At 49.0% G+C, this 24,964-nt stretch overlaps 1 protein-coding gene across 2 annotated transcripts in view; it reads right to left on the bottom strand.

Moving 5' to 3' along the window:
- The window catches only part of MINDY4 (MINDY lysine 48 deubiquitinase 4), an 86,504-nt gene that overhangs the window by 18,352 nt on the left and 43,188 nt on the right, over positions 1-24,964 (bottom strand). Inside the window, exons 8-11 of one of the 2 annotated variants that reach the window (XM_048511364.1) lie at positions 24,726-24,830; positions 19,661-19,724; positions 16,288-16,353; positions 13,090-13,157 (exon numbers count right to left, since the gene is read on the bottom strand). In XM_048511364.1, coding sequence (XP_048367321.1) covers positions 13,090-13,157; positions 16,288-16,353; positions 19,661-19,724; positions 24,726-24,830 — 303 coding nt within the window. The remainder of the gene's footprint in view (positions 1-13,089; positions 13,158-16,287; positions 16,354-19,660; positions 19,725-24,725; positions 24,831-24,964) is intronic. The other variant, XM_048511365.1, reaches the window with a different exon arrangement.

The raw sequence follows: 24,964 nt of genomic DNA, 5'->3' as shown, positions 1-24,964 counted from the left end.
CCCATAAGGGATTTGTTGACTCACTTTGGCATTCAAATGCTCTCAGCACAGCAGGGATGTATCCTCGGCCTTTCCCATAAGAGGCATTATAATGGCTGAGGCACTTAATTTAGCCGGCGGAGATGGCCCGATTCCTATGCCAGTGTCCAGGAGGCCCTATGATGGTAGGTAAGCCCTAGGTATTTATATGACTGCACCAGCTCGAAACTACACTGTGGCCTATCCGTAATTGGTGGCTTTCCATTTTATGGGTAAATACCACAATTTTGGATTTATCTAGGATTAAGTTACCGTCGTTCAGTGTGCAGTATTCTATACAACACTCTAAAAGCTCTCCTTAGTCCGATTCGTGGCCTTGAAAGTGCAACTGCGTCATCCAGCAAACAGAAGCAGGGGTGTGGAAGTTTGCAGTCCCAGAGTTGGACTATGTGCTTGGGCCTCAGTTAGTGTATGGAAGCTAGATACGTTAATAAAGAGCTTAAAGGAGTATAGAGGCCAATACGTAACCTTGTTTTACCCAACTGGTAACTGGAATTTTTAGGGTTAATAATCCCTCCATGTTACATCTCACGTGGCAATAATATGTGTTTATGTACTTTGGGATCTTAATTAATTCAAGCTTAACCTTGACTCTACACCTTGGCTGCTGAGTTTCTTCCAGAAAATCTCTCTATTAACAGAATCAAATGCGCCCCGGAGATCAATAAAGGCTGCATGAGGGGCTCTTTTTCCTCTTATATTTAGTTATCAAGCAACTTAACACCAGGCGGTGGTCGAGGGTTGGCTGCCTTTGGAATCCAATTTGTTCCTTCACTATGACATTTTTATCAACAAGCCAATGAGTTAATTTCCCAAGGAATTATTTGGCATAAAGTTTTCCCAAGTAGAGAGAAGACTGATTGGTCTATAGTGGAATGGACTGTTAGGGTCACCCTTCTTATAGATAGAGGTGATAATTGAGTAGCTTCCACACAGTGGGAATTATACCTGTTTGGGTTAACCATGTTAAACAATCGTGCCAATATAAAGGGACCACCATTCCCTAAATACTGAAACAACTCTGGAAGAGAAGAGTGTCCAGGACCAGCAGCTTTACCTCGTTTAAGTTGGCTTATAAGGTTCCCAATCTCAAGAGGGGACACGGGAGGCCAGGGGTTGTCAGAAGGTAGAACATGAACCAAGGTGGAATGGGAATTCTGGCACTCCCCCATTGTTTCAAAAAAAAACTCATACCATTGGGATCTTGAGGATACTAGAAGGAAGGATACTGCTATCTCTAAGCCCCACCAGTGACTATTTTCCAGAATCTTCTAGAATTAGGATTTGTCCTGTACTGATTGAATCAAAGGGAATTCCAGCAGCGATCAATTGCCTCTTGTTGATTAGTCCGTAGTTGCAATGCTAATTGCGTTTTTAACGTAAAGTAAGATGTGGGCAGGCTATCCCATTTTTGGCTTTTTATAGTTTTTGTAAATTTCCCGCAGTGTAGGTGTTTTTATGGCCATACTCCTAGAGCAGAATTCCAATATATTGGAGATTTATTGGGGCAAGGATACATTCTTGCGTTGGGACTGTTGGATTAAATCCTTAATTTTTTTGGTGATGTCATCAAGTTTTAAAACCATCTCATCCGGGGATGGAGCACTTAGCATATCCAACCTCAGTTTAGCTACCAGCTCTTGAGAGCTGAGAAGCAATGTAATTTTATTACTCCAATGCCTCAGACCATCTAACTCTAGGAAGTAAGTGATTTGGCGAGCTCACTTCAACTGTCGGCTGGGGATGGGGAGGAGTTTTATATTTTAATATAACTGAAAGAGGCAGATGATCACTTAAATGATGGAATAATACCTGGAAGTCGAGTTGACGTGAAACCCATTCTTGTGAGGTGTGTTGCCAGCATTGGGCAAGTCTGCTTTTCACCCCAGTGGAGAAAATGCAGACTTTGTCTTATGACTTTGTCTTTGTCTTATTTTATGGCTACCAATCTTGATCCTCTTTGATCTGAGATTGCAAATGCCTTAACAGACCAGGTGCTCGGGAGCAACAGCCGCAGAAGGCCATTGCGTTCACATCCTGCACGTGAGCTCCCAAAGGCACCTGGTGGGCCACTGCGAGTAGCAGAGTGCTGGACTAGATGGACTCTGGTCTGATCCAGCTGGCTTGTTCTTATGTTCTTATGTTCTTATGACGGATCTTCATTACAGGCAATTGTAAGGATGGTACCTTTCCTGGCTACTATCCTGATGCAAAGATTCCACTGGGAATACCTTGAAAATAACAAATGACCAATAACATGCAGACCAATTGTCCAGCCAAATGTGCTCTGAATTGTGAGATTATTATAAAATTACACACGACATATTGAACAGGTCTTCTAAATGTAAGGTGATCATCAGAGGCAATCCCTTTTTTATCAAGAAATGCCATTAAAGGTTTCCCAAAAAAGGGTACTCAAATAGATTTTTTTAAAAAAGTTAATCCTCATCAGTATCTTAATAATTCACTTTTAATCTCCAAATGGCAATAAAGGCTTTCGAATCGAATTGAGAATTTTTAATCTCATTAGTTTAAAAACCTCCAAAGAAGGAGACTCCACCACTCTCCGAGGCAGTGAATTTCACTGTCGAACTGCCCTGATAGTGAGGAAGTTCTTCCTAATGATTAGGTGGAATCTCTTTTCCTGAACCTTGAATTCATTACTCTGTGTCCATGGCCCTTTCCCCACTTAACTTAAGCCCCGCGCTACTCTCCTCAAGTAGCGCGGGGTCCCCCGGCACTCCCCACTACAGGGGCGGCGACAACGCAGCCGCCCCGACGCTGCCGCTCTCGCGCCCCCTCAGCGCGCGGCATCCCTGGCGGTCCTCGAAACGGCGCCTTTTGATGACCCCGCGTGGGGACACCCGGGCATGCGCCAGAGACGCCATGCGCTGAGAGTAGCGTGCAGCAAAGGGCAGCAAAGGTAAGTGGGGAAACGCCCCTAGTTTCTGAGGCAGCAGAAAACAAAGTGCAAAGATGCCTTCCTGAAAAGCTGGAGTGTTCATTTTATGGAGCATCTGATACAAAACCTTCTTTGGCCCTTGGCTGGTTTTCGGCTGAAGGAACCATCAGACACCTTGGAAATCTTGCTCGAAACCAGCGACATGCGTCAGCTCAGGACTGTGGAACATGCAGCCGGGACAATGGGAGGAAATTCTAATTCCATCCTCGGGTGCAAACAGCATGGGAATTTGGAGCTGTACCGAAGGACACTCTAGGAGGTTCCACAGCTGCACTTCGCATCATTTCTGCTAGCGAGGAAGTCATCATGAAGGACGGGGCTCCAAGTTTTACAGCCGGCTTGGGTCGCACTGACCTTTTCTGTGGCAATCACGTTCCCCCCAATCGGAAACTTTGGAAACACAGTACGAACGAACATGAACGAGCCCGTGCAGAGAATGCACTGTGACAATGCTTAAGCCATTTAAAACAGGGTCAGATCACAGGTCCAATTGGCCCAGAACTGGCTATTCCAGCTAGCAGTGACTCTCTAGGGCAGTGGTGGCGAACCTATGGCACGGGTGCCAGAGGTGGCACTCAGAGCCCTCTCTGTGGGCACACGCAGAGTGCCCCCCCCCCACACATCTAGGCTGGCCTGGGCCGCTGGGCTTGATTATTAGCATTAAACCTAAGACCTAGTTTTGGGTAACCCTGTTAAGCGCTGTTAAACCCCACTGATTTTCATACAAAGAACTAAAGCGCGATCCTTTCCCTGGGAGCAAGCTCGATTGCTGGCAATGGGGCTTGCTTCTGGGTAAACCCTCCTAGGGTCATGATTCACTCGTTGGAAGAGTTGCATGGTTGCTTCAAAGCATAGCCACCGACTACCACCAAGCTTACTCCTGAGAAACGCACGCCTCGGAGCCAACCATTTTTTCTAAACTAAAACCTCAGTATTCAGGTTAAATTGCCGGGTTGGCACTTTGCGATAAATAAGTGGGTTTTGGGTTGCAATTTGGGCACTAGGTCTCAAAAAGGTTCGCCATCACTGCTCTAGGGTCACAGGCAGAGATTTCTCCTGCTTCTGCTGCTTGAGGTACAGTAATTAGAGACACTTGATTGAAGGGAGGGGCAACTGGCCAACAGAAGATCCCAAATCCCTACGAAGCCCTCAATAGCTTGGGCCCTGCCTACCTGAAGGAGTGCCTGTGCCCGTATGTACTAGCCAAGGCACCGAATTTACAGGGGGAGGTACTCCTGGGGGTACCTTCCCCCATCGAGGGCTGGGGGGGCGGAGGCGCAGGTGAAGAGTGATGGGCTTCAATCTGGAGAACTGAGTTCAGTTCCCTACTCCTCCACATGACTGGCAGACTTTAATTTGGTGAGCTGGGTTTGCTTCCCTGCTCCTACACATGGAGCCTGCTGTGTGACCTTGGGCCAGTCAGTTTTCTCAGAACTCTCTCAGCCTCACCTGCCTCACGAGGAGTCTGATCAGTTTCCTGATTCGGCCTCCAGTATGTTGAAAAGGGATCAATCAGTCTCTTTTATATACTATTGTCTTCTGTTTCCATATTTTTTTACGTCCCCCCTGCAGCGTTTGGGACTCTTTAGTTTTGAGAGGAGACGTCTGAGGGGGGATATGATTGAAGTCCATAAAATTATGCATGGGGTAGACAATGTTGACAGAGAGAAATTGTTCTCTCTTTCTCACAATACTAGAACCAGGGGGCATCCATTGAAAATGCTGGGGGGAAGAATTAGGACTAATAAAAGGAAACACTTCTTCACATGACGTGTGTAGATTGATTTTTAGAATATGCTGCCACAGGAGGTGGTGATGGCCACTAACCTGGATAGCTTTAAAAGGGGCTTGGACAGATTGATGGAGGAGAAGTCGATCTATGGCTACCAATCTTGATCCTCTTTGATCTGAGATTGCAGATGCCTTAGCAGACCAGGTGCTCAGGAGCAGCAGCAGCAGCAGCAGCAGCAGCAGGCCCTTGCTTTCACCTCCTGCATGTGAGCTTCCAAAGGCACCTGGTGGGCCACTTCGAGAAGCAGAGAGCTGGACTAGATGGACTCTGGTCTGATCCAGCAGGCTTGTTCTTATGTTCTTATATGTACAATTTTAAAAATATTTCATCCTTCAGATGTATTTTATTTATCTTATGCTGGCCTATGAGCGTAATGAAGATTAATTGGTTGATCTTGTTGGAAAGGGAACAGAAGGGGAAAATGAAGCTTTGTGGTCCAAAGTCAACCGCTTTCTGGGAAGACCACCTCTTTGCTGTCGTTCTGTGCTTACAGAACCTTTGGCATTTGCCTTTCAAGGCAGGTGATTGAGTAGCTCTCTTTCAAAGCACACTGCAGAGAGTCAAGCGAGACATTCCCTTACACGCAGGTCGTGTCACTGACGGAAAGCAAAAAGTCAGAGGTTGACTGCTGGGGGAAACACCAATCTACGCATACAAAATAACACACACACACACCTCCCCCCAACCTTTCTAATTGTAGACCCTTCCTGCATGTTTGGAAAAATCACTTAGTACATGCGCGCCTGCCGGAGTGCGGTTTGGCTCCCTCGCCACTCGTATCCATGTGGCCGAGCGGTAACGCTCCAGGGGTGACCTCACACCCCTTCCACATGGCAACCAACTGTTTGACATGAACAAAAACACACAATTACGAGCTGGTGACAGAAATAGAACACAGGTTGGAAAGGAGCTGGAAGCATCTCAAATAGCAAGGGAAGGCGGCCCGCGTACAGAAGCGATCGCTGTTAGCAGAAGAACACATAAGTACATAAGAACGAGCCTGCTGGATCAGACCAGAGTGCATCTAGTCCAGCACTCTGCTATTCGCAGTGGCCCACCAGGTGCCTTTGGGAGCTCACATGTGAATGCAATGGCCTTCTGCTGCTGCTGCTGCTCCCGAGCACCTGGTCTGCTACGGCATTTGCAATCTCAGATCAAGGAGGATCAAGATTGGTAGCCATAGATCGACTTCTCCTCCATAAATCTGTCCAAGCCCCTTTTAAAGCTATCCAGGTTAGTGGCCATCACCACCTCCTGTGGCAGCATATTCCAAACACATGAAGCGGGTTGACACTGAGTCAGACCTTTGGTTTGTCGAGGTCAGTATTGTCCACTCAGGCTGGCAGCTCCTCCCCGGGGTCTGAGGAAGAGGTCTTTCACATCACCGACCGCCTAGTCCTTTTGGCTTGGAGATGCCGGGAACTGAACCTCAGGCCTTCTGCGTTCAAAGCAGAGGTTCTTCCTCTGAGCCGCCTCAGTTCTCAGCCCCCCAGCTTGTAAGAGTCCTCCAATAGGATAAACACCAGGTCCTGGGAGTCACCTGAAGTAGATATCTTTCCCCTCATCTGTTGACTGGTCCTTTTAACTGGAGATGCTGGGATTGAACCCATGACCTTCTGCACACCAAGCAGCTTCATGTGTTCAAGTGTTTCTCAACAGCAGAAAACTACTGTCTTTGGAAGAAGAATTCACATCCTGCCATCCAGCAGTGGCGTAGGAGGTCAAGAGCTCGTGTATCTAATCTGGAGGAACCGGGTTTGATTCCCAGCTCTGCTGCCTGAGCTGTGGAGGCTTATCTGGGGAATTCAGATTAGCCTGTGCACTCCCACACACGCCAGCTGGGTGACCTTGGGCTAGTCACAGCTTCTCGGAGCTCTCTCAGCCCCACCCACCTCACAGGGTGTTTGTTGTGAGGGGGGAAGGGCAAGGAGATTGTAAGCCCCTTTGAGTCTCCTGCAGGAGAGAAAGGGGGGATATAAATCCAAACTCTTCTTCTTCTTCTTCTTCTTCCTCCCCCGCAAGCTTTCTACCGACTACCTTTTAACAAACATGTGTAGAAGCGCCGAACAAAAATATCAGCTGGTACGGCTGTTTCAACCAGATTCTCCCGGTTTACTCCACTGACCAGCTACTTTCATCCATGTTGGATAAGGCACGTTCAGTGGGCTCTAGCAGTTCTTTGCAACTGTGAGAAACAGGGAAACCCACTTGCAAACAATTGTGACAAGTGCGTCGAGTGTACACTGAGTTGTCCCCTTCTGCAAGACCCAACAAGATTGGACGATGGAAGTGTTAAATTTCTCTGAGCTGATAATAATCCTGATGTTTACTGTGTTGTATGATTTGCTCCTTTATTCAATATTGTATGAATTTTATGTTGTACACCACCTGGAGCCCTTCGGGGATCGGGCGGTATAGAAATCAGATTAGGTAGGTAGAGTAGGTAGATTAGGTAGGTAGATTAGGTAGGTAGAGTAGGTAGATTAGGTAGGTTTCAGTGGAGTGGATTAGGTGGGTACAGTGGGTGGATTAGATTGCAGGTAGGTGGAGTAGGTGGGTAGAGTGGGTGGAGTGGGTAGGTAGAGTAGGTGGGTAAATTAGGTGGATTGGGTAGGTGGAAGTGGGTAGATTAGGTGGGTTACCCAGTGGGTGGATTGGGTGGGTGGGTGAAGTAGGTAAGAGTGGGTGGGTGGGGTAGGTGGAGGTGGAGTGGGTGGGTGGAGTGGGTGGGAGTAGGTGGGTAAGAGTGGGTGGGTAGAGTGGAGGTAGAGTGGGTGGGCTAGAGTAGGTAGGTGGGAGTAGATTGGATTAGATTGGGTGAGTTGGGTAGATTGGAATGGGAGGTGGGTACAGTAAGGTGGATGGGTGGTGGGTAGGGAGAATAGGTGAATTTAGAGTAGGTAGAGTAGGTAGGTAGAGTAGGTGGGTGGATGGGTGGGTGGATGGGTGGGTGGGTGGGTGGGTGGATGGATGGATGGATGGATGAGGTTACTGTGAAAGCAGCGGACATTTAAGCAACTGTCTTCAAAAGAGATTTTCAGGATGAGTGTGATGTCAATTAATTAATTTTAAGGTGATGAAATTATCATTTTTGAATTCTGATAAAGGTTTTGAGTGTGTGTGTGTGTGTGTATGTGACAAGTTCATTCGAAGCACGCAGAAAGTGCCTTATCCAGCATGCGAGAAAGCAACCCACGTTTTATTGCTGATCAGTCCTGCCCAGCGGACAACGGACCGGAGCCCTCAGCATGCAGGACACGCCAAAGCCATCCACGAGACGCACAGGACAATTAGCAGTTGGAGGGAGTACAGTGTGTTAGTTTGTCGAAGCCCAGACTGGAGAAGGAATTAGCATACAAATGACCCAAAAAGCATCCTAAATGAGCACACGTTAGGCCGCAGGGCAAACCACGGAAAACAATGTATTGGAAATATGGTTCAGTTCAGGAGGAAACTTAAGACCAACGTTCAGGAAGTCAGGAGAAACCACAGAGGTAGGCCTCTTTGAGATGGCAGCAAATGCGAGGTGAGGCGGAATTACATTTTCCATGGATTAGAACAGACTGGGTTTTAATGGACTGGGCAGCCCTCTCTCGACCTTTTGTATTTCCATGATGCCGGGCTGTTCTCCCAAAGTCGCTGTTCCCTTTCCGTGTTTGCTTTTTAAATAAAAAAAAAATACGATGCTCTTGTGTTCTGCTAAACACAAAAACTTTGGCTGTTGTTTTTGCCGTCCTCCCTTAACTATTTCAGAGGGAGGAAGTTTTTATAAGTTTTAGGATTCCAGAGCACAAGAAGAAGAAGAAGAAGAAGAAGAAGAAGAAGAAGAAGAAGAAGAAGAAGAAGAAGAAGAAGAAGAAGAAGAAGAAGAAGAAGAAGAAGAAGAAGAAGAAGAAGAAGAAGAAGAAGAAGAAGAAGAAGAAGAAGAAGAAGAATAGGAGGAGGAGGAGGAGGAGGAGGAGGAGTTTGGATTTATATCCCACCTTTCTCTCCTGTAAGGAGTCTCAAGGTGGCTTACAAACTCCTTTCCTTTCTTCTCCTCACCAACAGACACCTTATGAGGTAGGTGGGGCCAGGAGAGTTCGGAGAGAACTGTGACTAGCCCAAGGTCACCCAGCAGGAGTGGGGAATCAAACCTGGCCCTTTTAGCCAACTCATGCCATGTTTCCAGGGCTGGATATGGCACCTGATTCAGCAGGGTTCTTCTGAGGCTCTTATCAAGGGAACGCCTCAGCCTCTATGCCCTGTTCTTGGACCTCCAGAGGAATTAGTTGGTCACTGCATAAGATGGGATGCTGGGTTAGATCAGGGGTAGGGAACCTGCGGCTCTCCAGATGTTCAGGAACTACAATTCCCATCAGCCCCTGCCCAATTGGCCATGCTGACCGGGGCTGATGGGAATTGTAGTTCCTGAACATCTGGAGAGCCGCAGGTTCCCTACCCCTGGGCTAGATAGACCTTCACTGGTCTGATCCAGCAGGGCTCTTCTGAGGTTCTTAGAAGGGGAAGGCCTTGGCCTCTAGGCCCTGTTGTTGGACCTCCAGAGGAACTGGTTGACCACTGTGTTGGACAGGATGCTGGATGAGGTACTGGATGTCATGGACCACTGGTCAGGATACCGGACTAAAGGGACCAGCGGTCTGATCCAGCAGGGCTCTTCCAATGCTCTTCTGACCCCAGATCATTTAGCGAGCTGTGCAGCTGAGCAGAGCTCTGCCCGACATTGCTCAGCTCCAAAGACAAACTACCCTTCCCAACACACATTCCAGACTATGCCAGCGAGGCTTTCACTGCATTCGGACCTGTACCGGGAACTTCCTGGCACATATTTCCTTGCGCTGGGAGAAGGCGCGGGATCCGTCCTCTGTTGTTTCTCCAAGTGGGGAAAGGGGAAACCTTCTGACAGCGCCAATTAAAATACACTTAAGGAAGAACAGCCTGCTCTGTCGGAGGGTGCCTGACACAGCCTAAAAGCCCGCAGTTCTTTTTCTCTTGAGTGATAAGGGATAAACTCATTACGCCTGCCCAACGTAAACAAGAGATAAGGGAGACAGAGCAGCTGAGCGCCTCTTTACGGTCGCCCTCTTTCTCTTTACTCAACTTGTCTGACTAAGGCCCCTTCGGCACATGCAAAATAATGCACTTTCAATCCACTTTCACGATTGTTTGCAAGTGGATTTTGCAGTTCCGCACAGCTGCAAAATGCACCGAAAGTGGATTGAAAGTGCATTATTCTGCATGTGTGGAAGGGGCCTAAGGCACTTTGAATCTGCCGTGCTGTTAAAGCAATGGACTTGCTAAGAGCCTGTTGCAAGCCAAATGGCACCAGTTAACATAAGAACATAAGAACTAGCCTGCTGGATCAGACCAGAGTCCATCTAGTCCAGCTCTCTGCTACTCGCAGTGGCCCACCAGGTGCCTTTGGGAGCTCACGTGCAGGAGGTGAAAGCAATGGCCTTCTGCTGCTGCTGCTGCTCCTGAGCACCTGGTCTGCTAAGGCATTTGCAATCTCAGATCAAGGAGGATCAAGATTGGTAGCCATAAATTGACTTCTCCTCCATAAATCTGTCCAAGCCCTTTTTAAAGCTCTCCAGGTTAGTGGCCATCACCACCTCCTGTGGCAGCATATTCCAAACACCAATCACACGTTGCGTGAAGAAGTGTTTCCTTTTATTAGTCCTAATTCTTCCCCCCAGCATTTTCAATGGATGCCCCCTGGTTCTAGTATTGTGAGAAAGAGAGAACAATTTGTCTCTGTGTTGATTCAGGTCCAGAGGCACCGTGCAGACCAAAAAGATTTCGGGGGTATAAGCTTTTGACAGTCCAAGCTGCCTTTGTCAGATACAAGTGGAAACAGGGTAGTTGTGTCGGTCTGTGGTAGAACAGTTAGATTTGAGTCCAGGAGCACTTTAGAGACGAACAAAATTTCCAGAGTAAACTCCCTTTGTCAGATACAACTGGAAACGAAGTCACAGTTCTGCTGGCCACAGATGCAGGCGAAAAGTAAAGAGAAGATCTACCAGACCGCAGCCATGCAGGCCAGAAAACCCACAACAATCACAGATCTCCGTTTGAGCTTGTATCTGAGGAAGGAAGTTTTAACTCTTGAAGGCTCACACCCTGAAAGCTGGCCTCCCTCCTCTGCCAATCTGTAGTATGGAGTGTGGCGGGGGGAGCGATAATACTAGCCTACATTGCAGGAATGTTGTAAGCATGCCAAGCATTTGAAGCAAGGCAGACATTCAGTACTCCTATAGGGAGACTAATTAGTAGTTGGGAGTTCTCTTCCGCTAATCGTGGAGACTTTCTCTACTTTCTCCATTGGATGAGGATGGTACAATTGTGGAAGAGGAAGGGATGGAAACCTTAGGAATGTTTAGGGTGGAGAAGGGGAGACTGAAGGGGTGGCGTGATTGCTGTCTTGAAGTATTTGAAGGGCAGTCGCTTAGAGGAGGGCAGGGAGCTATTCCTGTTGGCAACCCAAGAGCAGTTGAAATAGTGGGTTTGGAAAGATACCAGGTGGATATTAGGGGGGAGGAGGGAGTTCCAATAAGGGTAGTTCAGCAGTGGAATCGGCTGCCTAGGGCTGACCAGACGTCCCACTTTTGGCGGGACAGTCCCACCTTCAATCAATTTGTCCCGTGTCCCGCGGGTTATTTCAATAGTCCCGCTTTTTTAAAGGCTGCTGCACTGCCTTCTGGGGCGCAAGGCAGTACGGCAGCCTCCCGTGCGTGCACGGCCGCAGGAGCGCACTGCCTTCTGGGGCGCTGCCATTTCCCGCCCTGTGACAGGGCGGGAAACGGGAGCACCCCAGAAGGCAGTGCGCTCCTGCGGCTGCGCGCGTATGCGCGCGGCCGCCTACCGCCCATCCCGGGTCACAAAGGTGACCATCTGGTCACCTTAGCCTAGGGGGGTGGTGAGTTCTCCCTCACTGGCAGTCTTCAAGTAGTGGCTGGACAAACACTTGGCAGGGATGCTCTAGGCTGATCCTGCATTGAGTAGGGGTTGGACTAGATGGCCTCTATGGCTCCTTCCAACTCTAGGATTCTATGATTAAACCACTATTATCATTGTAGCTGGGTTTGCCACTTTCCAGGCGGGGCCTGGAGATCGCCCAGAATGACGACTGCTATCCAGACCATAGAGACCAGTTCCCCTGGAGAAAATGGCTACTGTTTCTTCCCAATGGCATTCTGGTGGTGGGAGGTTCCTCACTGGAAAAGAGAGTTGGCAGCAGTAGCAAAAGAGGAAGACTCCACATGGAATAGACTGACTCAATAAAGGTAGCCACAGTCAACACCTGGACATGTGAAAGGTATCTGGGAGTTTTAGTAGAGTACAAGCTGAACATGAGCCAGCAGTGTGATGCGGCAGCCAAGAAAGGCAATGTGATTCTGGGCTGCATCAATAGGAGTATAGTGGTTAGCTCGAGGGGAGTAACAGTACCACTCTATTCTATAATGATCAGGCATCACCTGGAATGCTGTGTCCAGTTCTGGGAAACACAATTCAAGAGGGATGTTGACAAACCAGAACAGGTCCAGAGAAGGATGACCAAAATGGTCAAAGGTCTGGATTCCATGCCCTATGAAAAGAGACTTAGGGAGCTGGGGATGTTCAGTCTGGAGAAGAGGAGGTTGAGGGGTGACATGATAACCATGTTTAAATATTTGAAGGGATGTCATGTTGGTGAGGGAGCAAGCTTGTTTTCTGCTGCTCCAGAGACTAGGACCAGGAGTGATGGGTTCAAGGTGCAGGAAAAGAGATTCCACCTAAACATTAGGGAGAACTTCCTGATGGCAAGGGCTTTTAGACAGTGGAATACACTGCCTCGAACAGCAGTGGAGTCTCCTCCTTTGAGGTTTTTAAACAGAGACTGTCAAGAGTGCTTTGATTGTGTGTTCCAGCATGGCAGGGGGGTTGGACTAGATGGCTCTTGGGGTCTCTTCCAACTCTGTGATTCTATGACAGTTTGCAAGACCGAAGCAAGACAGTTAATGACAGGCAACATCATGGAGGAGCACGGATTGCGCACATACTGAAGCCCACCACCCAACGTGAGCATGAGGTTCACCTACTTTCCATGACTACATCAAGTCCCGTAAACATCGACATGGGGGCTCCTGTTTGAGCGGACAGGTGTGGCCAATTTCCCGGCAATCCGAATCGAAGGAATTTTATCTGTGGAAAGCTGAAACGTACTTGGAAACATTGGCCCGTGCTGTTCATCTTTCAAAACATACTCCAGAGCTTAAGCACCGATGCATTTGGGAGAACGAAAAGCAAATATACTCACTGATTGATGGATCTTGATAATATTGCAGACAGAGTTAGAAGAATGCATCCGTGAGGGCCAGATTCAAACTGGGAAGCAGAGAATGGAGAGAAAAGAAAGGCAGAATATTTCTCAGAGGCATGTCTTTCCAACTGGCAACTCACACAGGAATTACACCTGTGTGTAATTTTCTATATTCCTATTTAAAAACAGACTTTTTTAACAAAATGAAAAGACTCAGGTTGGGAAAGACCCAAGGCCATTTTCAACTGTGAATGATTTCATCCGGTCATGGGCTCTGAGGGTAGTGTTTACAGGAACACCAAACTACCAGCTGACTACAGATATAGGCTTTATAAAGAACTAGCGGGCCCGGCCACGCGTTGCTGTGGCTGAGTCTGGTGAAGTGGAAAAGAAAGAAAAGGGGAAGCGAACGGTTCGAACATGTGTCATTGCACAATGATTGCAAGGGAGGGGAGGGGCAAGGGGCCCCTCGCTCCCCTCCCTCTCTCTCGTTCCCTTGCATGGCAATCCGTCCCATCCCTCCCTAACATTCCCCTTCCTCTGCTAGGGTAGGTGGGCCATGTGCAGGTGGCTGGCCCTGTCCCTTTCACTCCCTTCCCTTGCACGCGAATACACGCTGGGAGGCATGAGCTACGTTGTGTACAAATTTCAGAGCATTTGGTCCAGCAAACCCTTGGACCCTCCCTCACCTTCTCCTCCCTCCAGCTAGGAGTGGGTGAGTATATTTGCAGATGGCCCGCCCCATCCCTTTCACTCCAGATAGCAGTGGTTTTCAAGGAAGGCATGAGGTGTTTCCCTTGTATCAGAGGGTGTTGCTTTGGCAGCCAGCAGATGGCGCCGTTGCAAAACAGCAGTGTGGGTTTAACTATGCAGGTGTAGCATATGTGCCACAATAACTAGCACAGTTGGCACCTGGCGGGAGGTGTGGAAACAATTATGGAAACCACAGCACTTTGCTTGAATGCTGACGTTGTGTGAAAACTTCAAAGCAATCGGTCCAGCAGTTTGGGAGATTACCTGTCAGCAGGAAAACACACTGATAGATTTATATATATATAGATTTCCTACTCTGGTTGGCAGCTGCTTGCTAGAGCTTTTCTAGATTCTCCTGTAGAAATTCTTGGAATTGAACCTGGGCATTTTAGAGGGAAGGATGGAACCAGCACAGGAAGATGTCATTTGCACGCAGGGGGCGGGTCGCTACAGAACATTTCTGCATGTTCCTTTTCCTTTGCAGATGCGCCCTGTTGCGTAGGGTCACATTCCAGGATATTTAGAGGATTTTCATGCATCTCAATCCACTGAAGTCAACGGGATTAGCATGTTGTTTCTCTGCTCCGATGGTGCTATTAAAAATGTAAGTAGGTCGGGAGAAAATCTGCAGAACTGAGGATGTGACAGCGCTAAAGGAGGTGCAATGGATTGGCAGTCGTGTTATTCTTAGTAGCCGAATAAAATTCTAGTCCTGGAGCACCTTAGAGACCGACAACATTTTCCAGGGTGGACATTTTCCTAAGTCACACCCAACTCGGTATCTCAGGAAGAAAACTACAACTCAGGAAACCTACCCCCTGCAAAAATGTGCTGGCCTCTCAGATGCTACTAGCTTTGAATTTTATTACACCATGGCAGAAGAATGCTGTAATCCAGATTCAGGAGAGGAGTTGATTTGGTTTTTATACCCTACTTTTCTCAACCATAAGGAGTCTCAGGTCAAATCCCCACTTGAAATTTGCACGCAGATCCAAACCTGTTAATTGTGAAACTGTGTCCTCTTCATCGGAGTTTCTCCCTCCCCACCGCAGCAAGCACACAGTGGACACACCCGGTTGCAGAACTCTTAGCAATCCCCACTACCAGGCGAGGTCTCCCCTGATTGGTTGGCATGCCTTGATGGGGTGGGACCTTTTCCCACTGTGGAAACGTACATCGTAGGGGCGTGATTAAAAAAAAACAGCGTGTAAAAGTTTAACGTTTAACTGTTTAACTGTGCAAACAGTCAATTGTTACCTGTGTAAACCATGAACGATTCAAAGTTACATGTTTGACTGTTTAACGTTTGCGTTCCCTTCTGCTGGCCGATCGCAAAAGCAAAAATGAAACCAAGGAAAGGCTATGCGAGCATCGCAGTGCTGATTGGTTGCCCGAATTCTGCGTCACGCTCCAGGGCGGGAAACGAGTCAGGGTTTCAACCCTCATCCCTCCCCTCGGATCAGCTCTGAACCATGTTAATGGGGTCTATGACACTTGCAACCAGGTCCTGCCGGAACGCGGATTAACGGGGAGAACGAGCTCCAGAAACAGAATCTGCCACACAAGCCATGGAAAGGTCGTCCCTCAAACCTGGTTAGCTTGTGTTCTGAAACCTGGCTAAGACAGTAGTTGGGATTCGACCTCAATGTAGTTTACAAGCTCCTTTCCCTTCCCCTCCCCACAACAGACACCTTGTGAGGTAGGTGGGGCTGAGAGAGTTCGGAGAGAACTGGGTCTGGCCCAAGGTCACCCAGCAGGCTTCATGTGGAGGAGCAGGGAAACAAATCCAGTTCACCAGGTAAGACTCCACTGCTCATGTGGAGGAGTGGGGAATCAAAACCGGTTTTCCACATTAGAGTTTACCTGCTCACAAGGTGTCTGTTGTGGGGAGAGGAAGGGATGACAGTTGTAAGCTACTTTGTAAATCTCCTTACAGGAGATTAATATGCTGCCACAGGAGGTGGTGATGGCCACTAACCTGGATAGCTTAAAAGGGGCTTGGACAGATTTATGGAGGAGAAGTCGATCTCTGGTTCCCAATCTTGATCCTCCTTGATCTGAGATTGCAAACGCCTTAGCAGACCAGGTGCTCGGGAGCAGCAGCAGCCGCAGAAGGCCATTGCTTTCACCTCCTGCCTGTGAGCTCCCAAAGGCACCTGGTGGGCCACTGCGAGTAGCAGAGAGCTGGACTAGATGGACTCTGGTCTGATCCAGCAGGCTAGTTCTTATGTTCTTAGGAGAGAAAGGGGGGGGGGTATAAATCCAAAGTATTTTTCTTCTTGTGTTATATTTATGGTTTCCAAAATGCTGCAGTCCCCGACACAGGAGAGGAAAGGGTTAAAAGCCCAATGAACTGAACAGGGAAACGCTTTTATTCTTTGCTGCCTGCAGACCCATCGCAGACCTGAACAAAAGAGCCCATCTCTGGGCTGGGTGCCGTACCTGAGAAATGTTCTGCTGCAAAAACCTCAGCAGGTCTTTGTATCTTGTGGCGACGTGTAACGTGATCTGTGGAAGCAAGAAACAAGAGGCTGGGAAGACTCAGCTCCTGTCGGAATGAAAAGTGAACTTCTAACTAAGCCAACAAACTCAAAAGGGACGCAGATCTGATTGCCGCTCTGTATGTTTATGTAATCCCTCAAAGACAACACTTCTAGCCCAGCGTGGTGTAGTGGTTAAGAGAGGTGGACTCTAATCCGGAGAACTAGGTTTGATTCCCCACTCCTCCACATGAGCGGTCACAGTTCTCTCTGAACTCTCTCAGCCCCACCTGCCACAAGGTGTCTGTTGTGGGGGGAAGAAGAAGAAGAACAAGAACAAGAACAAGAACAAGAACAAGAAGAACAAGAAGAAGAACAAGAACAAGAAGAACAAGAACAAGAAGAACAAGGGGAAGAAGAAAAACAAGAACAAGAACAAGAAGAACAAGGGGAAGGGGAAGGGGAAGGGAGGGGAAAGGAGGAGGAGGAGGAGAAGAAGAAGAGGAAGGGGAAGGAGGAGGAGGAGGAGAAGAAGAAGATGATGAAGAAGAAGAACAAGAAGAAGAAGAACAAGAAGAAGAAGAACAAGAACAAGAACAAGAAGAACAAGAACAAGAACAAGAACAAGAAGAAGAAGAAGAAGGAGAAGGAGAAGGAGAAGAAGAAGGAGAAGGAGAAGGGGAAGGGGAAGGGGAAGGGGAAGGGGAAGGAGGAGGAGGAGGAGGAGGAGGAGGAGGAGGAGGAGGAAGAGTTTGGATTTATACCCCACCTTTCTCTCCTCTAAGGAGACTCAAGGTGGCTTATAAGCTCCTTTCTCCTCCTCTCCCCACAACTGACACCTGATAAGGTAGGTGGGACTGAGAGAGTTCCGAAGAACTGTGACTAGCCCAGCAGGAGCGTAGCAGTGCAGAAACACATCTGGTTCATCAGATAAGCTTCTGCCATTCATGTGGCGGAGCGGGGAATCAAACCCGGTTCTCCAGATTGGAATCCACATGTTCTCAACCACGACACCACACTGGCTCTCAAGACAGTGGATGGAGATTCTCGCTCCTGTTTTTCCTTTCATTCGGGAAGGACACCTCTAGATGTCCTGTGATGATGCTCTGGTGTGGTGGCTGGAGTTCCAGACTTAGACCTGGGTTCGAATCCGCACTCTGCCATGAAAACTCGCTGGGTGACCTTGGGCTGGTGCCTCTCCCTCAGCCTGGCCAACATTAGAGGATCGCCGTGAGCACAAAATTGGGGAGCAGCGAAGCTTGTAAACTTCCTCGTGTGCCTTAGAGGACAGAATCGAAAACAGAATGTACTCCGCACTCCCCGATACAGATTCTCTGGGTGGAAACAGGACATTAACGCCAGTTGCTCTTGAGGGGACTATTAATTGCAATGCGTTTTGATTTTCGCTCTGCACGGATCATCATTCCAGCTCAGTCCTGTTCCGATATTGCCTCTGTTCTGTAGGGAAGGGGCGTGTTCTTCATCAAACGGACAGCCAACCGGGTCGGCGTGCCGCTGGGGATCTGCTTGCCTGCCAGAAAGCAATCTCCTCTTCTAAAGCTGACAAGCAATTATTGCAGCAGAGCCCCAAATGCTGGATCTATTTATTTATATTTATTAGGAAAGAAAACCTGGTTCTGAGGTTCAGCTATGTTCCAATCTGCATGGGAAACGAAGCTAGCCCAGTGTGACAGCCGCCTGAGTAAAGACAGAAAGAAGCCAAATCCCTCCCTTTTGGCTTTTACAGAGAGAGAGAGAGAGAGAGAGAGAGAGAGAGAGAGAGAGTCATGCCCAGATAGATAGATAGATAGATAGATAGATAGATAGATAGATGAATAAGATAGATGAATGAATGAGAGAGAGGAGAGAGAGAGAGAGAAGAGAGAGAGAAAGACAGAGAGTCATGCCCTTATATAAAGCCGTGGTGCGACCGAACTTGGAGTACTGTGTTCAGTTCTGGTAAATACACATCTCAAAAAGGACATCCCGAAGAGATAGAAAAAGAGAAGTGCAGAGAGAAAGACAACGAGGATGATTGAGGGACTGGAGCACTTCCCTTATGAGGGAGAGGCTGCAGCGTTTGGGACTCTTCCAGTTTGGAGAGGAGACATCTGAGTGGGGATATGATTGAAGTCTATAAAATTATGCATGGGGTAGAAAATGTGGACAGAGAGAAATTGTTCTCTCTTTCTCACAGTACTAGAACCAGGAGGCATCCATTGAAAATGCTGGGGGGAAGAATTGGGACTAATAAAAGGAAACACTATCACATAGCGTGTGATGGGTGTTTGGAATATGCTACCACAGGAGGAGGTGGTGACAGCCCACCTAACCTGGATGAAAGCTTTACAAAGGGGCTTGGACAGATTTATGGAGGAGAAGTCGATCTATGGCTCCTAATCTTGATCCTCCTTAGTCACAGAGATTACCATGCCTTATGAGACCAGGTGCTCAGGAGCAATGCTTAACAACAGCAAGGAGCCATTGCTTTTCACCTCCTGCCTGTGAGCTCAAAAGGCACCTGAGGGTGGGCCACTGCAGTGGCACAGGGGTGCTGGACTAGATGGACTCTGGTCTGATCCAGCAGGCTCTTTCTGATGTCACTTGGAGCCCTGCTTTCACATCCTGCATGCTTGTGAGCTTCCAAGGGCACCTGGTGGGCCCACTCACAGTAGCAGAGAGCTGGACTAGATGGACTCTGGTCTGATCCAGCAGGCTCTTTCTGATGTTCTTAAGGCCATTGCTTTCACATCCTGCATGTGAGCTTCCAAAGGCACCTGGTGGGCCACTGCGAGTAGCAGAGAGCTGGACTAGATGGACTCTAGTCTGCTCCAGCTGGCTTGTTCTTATGTTCTTATGTAAAGCTGACATGCAATTATTGCAGCAGAGCCCCAATGCTGGATCTATTTATTTATATTTATTAGCAAAGAAAACCTGGCTCTGGGGCTCTGCTATGGGCCAATCTGCATGGGAAATGAAGCTAGCCCAGTGTGACAGCCACCTGAGTAAAGACAGAAAGAAGTCAAATGCCTCCCTTTTGGCCTTTACAGCATGGGATTATATCACACACATCCAGAACCAGCTACCCAGGAAAAGTCAGAGGTGTTGAAAGTGGCTCTGGCATCCCTCTGCTTCCCAGACACCGTTCACGATATTTTTTGCTGTCTCTCTGCTCTCATGAGAATTAGTTGTGCGTTTCTCTCCTTGGAGGGATAGCTGAGATTCTCAGGATTCCTAACTCCATGCCTGCATTGGGGCAGATGGCCTCTGTCCATAAGATCTGCGCCCGTAGGATAAATACAGACACGCACATAAAAGCGGGAATAAGATCCTACCGTTTCCAAGATCCCATCTGCTTTGTATTTCCCTGCGGGGGTGAACTGCTGTGTTCCTGAGCATCTGGATAGGAGAGAGAGATAAAACAGCTGCAGAAGGAAAGACGTGTTCTTGGTAACTTTCTTTAAACAGGCCCTGGAAACCTGCAGCTTGCTTGCTTATTTATTTATTTATTTATTTATTTATTTATTTATTTATTTATTTATTTATTTATTTCATTTTTAAACCGCCCTCCCCCGAAGGGCTCAGGGCGGTGTACATCAACATAATAATACAAATATAAAACAATCTATAACAACTTTAAAATTGGTAGAATTTAAACGGTTTAAAATTTACAATTTACAGATGGCGACTTATCCCCAACCCATTCATGCCCACGGGAGACCAAGATAGTATGTGGGGTCAGATGGTGTCCCGGCTGGTAAAAAGCCTGGTAGGAACAGGTCCGTTTTACAGGCCCTGCAGCGGAAACTCTGAAGGTCCCGCGGGGATACAGTCCTTGGGGAGCCTGTTCCACACCAGGTAGGGGCCAGAACGTGCAGCTAATGCCAGAAATTGCTTGATGCCAGCCGGATCTTTTTTGAGCCAGGGATTTCCAGCAGCAGCTCCTCCATTAGAGCGAGGAGGGCCCTAAATGGGAATTTGTCTGGGGAGATCACGATCCTCCAGATATGTAGGCCCAATGCCACTAAAGGCCTTAAAGGTCAAGACCAGCACTTTGAAGATGGCCCGGTTTCGATGGGAAAAGCCGATATGGAATGGTATAGGGCCGGGGTAATCCGATTTAGCTAAGCTTTATTCCTGTAAAGTAGATCTCTGGCTGCCGCGTATTGAGCGAAGAGTTTCAATTTCTGGATCTGCACCGACAGAGCGGAGAATGGCGTAGAAGCGTTACAATAATCCACAGCCTAGAGGTGGCCGTTGCATGGATCACTGTGGCCAGGTCAGAACGGGATGAATCGGGAAAATTAATTTGTCATGCCAGATGATGGTAAAAAGCGGTTCAGACAGTTTGAGTGGCCTGGCCCTCCTACCATTGATAATGAAACGATTAAAGCCACGCCTAAGCTCTTAACTGCAGTGGCGAGGTTAGATGCAAAGACCTCGCTTACGTTTAGCGACAGCAAGCAAAAGTCCATAGTCTGCCACTCGTTAACCACAGGATGACCTCCGTCTTTGCAGGAGTTTAGCTTCACAACCGACTTACTCTCAACCCGCGAACCTTATTGCGGCTAAACAGCACTGGAGAGCTCCAGGGGCCGCCAGGCGGGCTGCCACTCCATACGTGAACACGAGCTGGGTGTCATCGCCAAGTACTGATAGCACCGCAGCCCAAAACTCTGGACCAAGCTTGCCAGGGGGAGCATGTAGATATTAAAAACCATAGGGGAGAGGATTGCCCCCTGCGGCAAACATTCAATAGGAGGTAAGCAGAGTTCTCTTGATATGTCACCTACGAATCCCGGTCTCGGAGAAATGAAGACCGGCAATCCAAGGCTGACCGCGCAGACCCCGATATAAGCGAGGCGGTGAACCAAAATTACCATTGATCTACCACGTCTGAGCGCTGCGGTGAGATCCAACAACACCAGCAGCGCCCATTACCTCTATCCAAATTGAAGCCGGAGTTGATCCCACAGCGGCAACCAGCTTTGCGTCACCGGTCCACATAGCCAGCACAGAAACCGGACTGGAAGGGATCCAACCGCGTATTATGCTTCATCTAGAAATCGCTGGAGCTGCTTTCCGCCACCTTCGCTCAATTACCTTGCCCCAGGAATGGTAGATTCGAAACTGGGTGGTAATTGGCCGGATTCCTAGGATCTAACAACGGTCTTTTCAGGAGTGGGCAGACCACTGCCTCTTTAAGCCGACCCGGGAAAACTCCTTGCTCAAAGAGAGCTGTTGACCTTATCCACCAGGTGGCTCCGAAGCACCTCCCCGCTGGCTTTCACCAGCCAGGAAGGGCGCGCAGATTCAAAAGAACGCATAATGGTAGGCCATTACAGCTGCCAGTGTTCTGTCCAGCATCTGATAGGTTGCGTCGGTCAAAGTGGTCCAGGCGAGGACCCATAGACGGCCAAGGGGCCTCTAGTTCACTTATTGTATCAGCTATGGCGAGGTAGGGGTTTGGCGAAGAGCCAATACTTTGTCCGTGAAGCCGATGGCTTCTGGAAATGTCTCACAGCTTACAGCCAATTTCTCTAATTTGGGACCCATAGCTGAGTGCGTCAATGACCGGATCACCCTAAACAATTGTGCTGGACGTGAGCTAGCTTCTGCTAAAGAGGAAGCCAAAAATACCCTCTTTGCAGCCTTCACGGCACCCTGGTAGGATCTCATACCAAGCGTCCGATACGAGTGTCTTGTCTTCTCGTCAAAGGATCCACAACCACACCGCGCTCCAGCCGTCTCAGTTCCTGCTTCATCCGTCGCAGCTCCTCGGAAGGTATACCAAGGAGCCAGTCTGGTGCGAGAGCGGAGAGAGAGCATTGACGTGACATACTCAATGGCTTCAGAGAGCCTGTTATCCCAGCCCTCTACCAGCTCATCAAGGGTGCAGCGATTGGGTAGGTCTCACATGAGAGCTTCCTGGAACCTCTCCTGGGTCCAGTAGTCGTCTCCATGAAGACTAAAACCAATAACGTCGTAGCCTAGACGGGGGGGGCATGGCAGCATCTATCCGGACATGGGGCGTGATGGTCAGAATACGGCACTCTATCAATAGAGGATAAGGCCCACATGCACACCAGCCACAAGAGATCAGGTCTAGAGTGTGGCCTTGCGTGTATGTGTGGGACCAGCGGTGTTTACTAAGGAGACCCTGGCGTCGCCATGGTTGACACTAGATCAGCGGCTATCCCAAAGAGGAGGCCCGAGATCAACATGGACGTTAAAGTCACGCAGCACCAAAAGGCGAGGGTACGCAGCAGCGTCCATTCGAGAGGCGACCTCGAAGCCGTGACGAGCTTTCTGCCGTGGCGCTAAATGACCGGTACACCAACAAGAACTGCCAGTTTCTCTCGGAGAGTCCCAACAAAGGCCCAAACACTCAAATCCCATGATCCAGTGGGGCCGAGGGGCATCCGAAAGGTGATTGGAATCCCGGATGAGCATCGCTGCGCCACCACCCCGGCCCTGTGTCCAAGGCTGCTGAACAACCGTAAATCCCTTTGGGGTGAGATCGTGAGGGCTACCGTTTCCCCACCCTCCCTCACCCAGGTCTACCATATGTAATGCACGCCGAGGTCTACGGTCTGATGAAGCGAAGATATAGTCTCGAAGGACTGAAGATTTGTTGTTTATTGACCTCGCGTTCAATAACAGCAACCTCGGAGCAGAGTCATTAATCCCCACTACACTACCTACATCTCTTGGGATAGGCTGTAGGTCAGACAAGGAGCGAGCATAACCGTATCTCCCTCGATGTCTCTCATATGGCCTAGGCCTACCGCTTAGGACCGGCTGGTATAAAGCTGAGGCAGGAGATGTCTACTAATTTATTCTCCGCTTTGATCTCCAATGGGGACCCAAAGACACTTCCGACATCATTTTCCCCTCCTCCATTTTGTTCCCACAACAGCCCTTCGGGGTCAGTTAGGATGAGAGCAAGAATCATGGAATCATAGAGTTGGAAGAGATAATCAAGGACCATCAAGTCCAACCTCCTGCAATGCAGGAACACACAATCAAAGCACTCTTGACAGATGGCCATCCAGCCTCAGCTTAAAAACCTCCACAGGATGAGGAAAAGGAGGAGGAGGAAGAAGAAGAAGAAGAAGAAGAAGAAGAAGAAGAAGAAGAAGAAGAAGAAGAGTTTGGATTTATATCCCCCCTTTCTCTCCCGTAGGAGACTCAAAGGGGCTTACAATCTCCTTGCCCTCCCCCCCTCACAACAAACACCCTGTGAGGTGGGTGATGCTGAGAGAGCTCCGAGAAGCTGTGACTAGGTCACCCAGCTGGCGTGTGTGGGAGTGTACAGGCTAATCTGAATTCCCCAGATAAGCCTCCACAGCTCAGGCGGTAGAGCTGGGAATCAAACCCGGTTCCTCCAGATTAGATACACGAGCTCTTAACCTCCTACGCCACTGCTGTGTGGTGGAGGAGACTCCACCACACTCCAAGACAGTGAATTCCACAGTCAAACAGTCCTGACGGTCAGGAAGTTCTTCCTGATGTTTAGGTGGAATCTCTTTTCCTTCCCCTTGAACCCATTACTCCTGATCCTGGTCTCTGGAGCTGCAGAAAACTTCCTTCTTTGGAGGTTTTTAAAGGGAGACTGGGTGGACATCTGTCAGGAGTGCTTTGGTTGTGTGTTCCTGCATGTCAGGGGGTTGGACTGGATGGCCCTTGGGGTTTCCTCCAACTCTATGATTCTAAGTCAGCCCATCGAAGTCAGCACTGTCAACTCAGACTGGCAACTTCCAGAGTCTCAGGTTGAGGTCTTCTGCAAGGATGCTTCAGTTGTGTTCACATAGACAGAGGAAGCAGCCTGCCACTGAACCAGGCCATGGACCTTTAAAGGAGCAGCTGTGGCGTAGGAGGTTAAGAGCTCGTGTGTCTAATCTGGAGGAACCGGATTTGATTCCCAGCTCTGCCGCCTGAGCTGTGGAGGCTTCTCTGGGGAATTCAGATTAGCCTGTGCACTCCCACACACGCCAGCTGGGTGACCTTGGGCTGAATCACAGCTTCACCGGGCTCATATTACACCTACCTGACAGGGTGTTTGTTGTGAGGGGGGAAGGGCAAGGAGATTGTCAGCCCCTTTGAGTCTCCTGCAGGAGAGAAAGGGGGGATATAAATCCAAACTCTTCTTCTTCTTCTTCACTCCTGTCAAAGAGAGGCAGCGACTCTCCTGGTCTCAAGCGTGGCTCTTCTGCATTACATCCAACCTGATCCTTTGACCTGGAGATGCTGGGGATTGAACCTGGCACCTTCCGCATTCCAAGCTGATGCTCGGCCACGGAGCCCCGGCCAACTTCAGGCGAAAGTACAGCATCGCCGGACAGTTTTGTCTGCACGGAGGGACTTCACGCGATCCTTCAGCGCGCGCTTTCCACTTACAAGGCCACGGTGGCCGTCTCGCCACCGCCGGCACGCCACAAGATATCCGCGAAAGCCAAAGCCAGGCATCTGGTCCTGTGGGCTTCCGAAGGCTGGAGGCTCCTGCTGTTTGGGGACAAGAAAGGCAAGATTGCCAGCATTTACCACCTAGGTCCATGGTGGCGAACCTTTGGCACTCCAGATGTTATGGACTACAATTCCCATCAGCCCCTGCCAGCATGGCCAATTGGCCATGCTGG

The sequence above is a fragment of the Sphaerodactylus townsendi genome, linkage group LG11, assembly GCF_021028975.2.
Source record: "Sphaerodactylus townsendi isolate TG3544 linkage group LG11, MPM_Stown_v2.3, whole genome shotgun sequence".
Lineage (NCBI taxonomy): Eukaryota > Metazoa > Chordata > Lepidosauria > Squamata > Sphaerodactylidae > Sphaerodactylus > Sphaerodactylus townsendi.
This window is presented reverse-complemented; position numbering and strand designations above follow the sequence as displayed.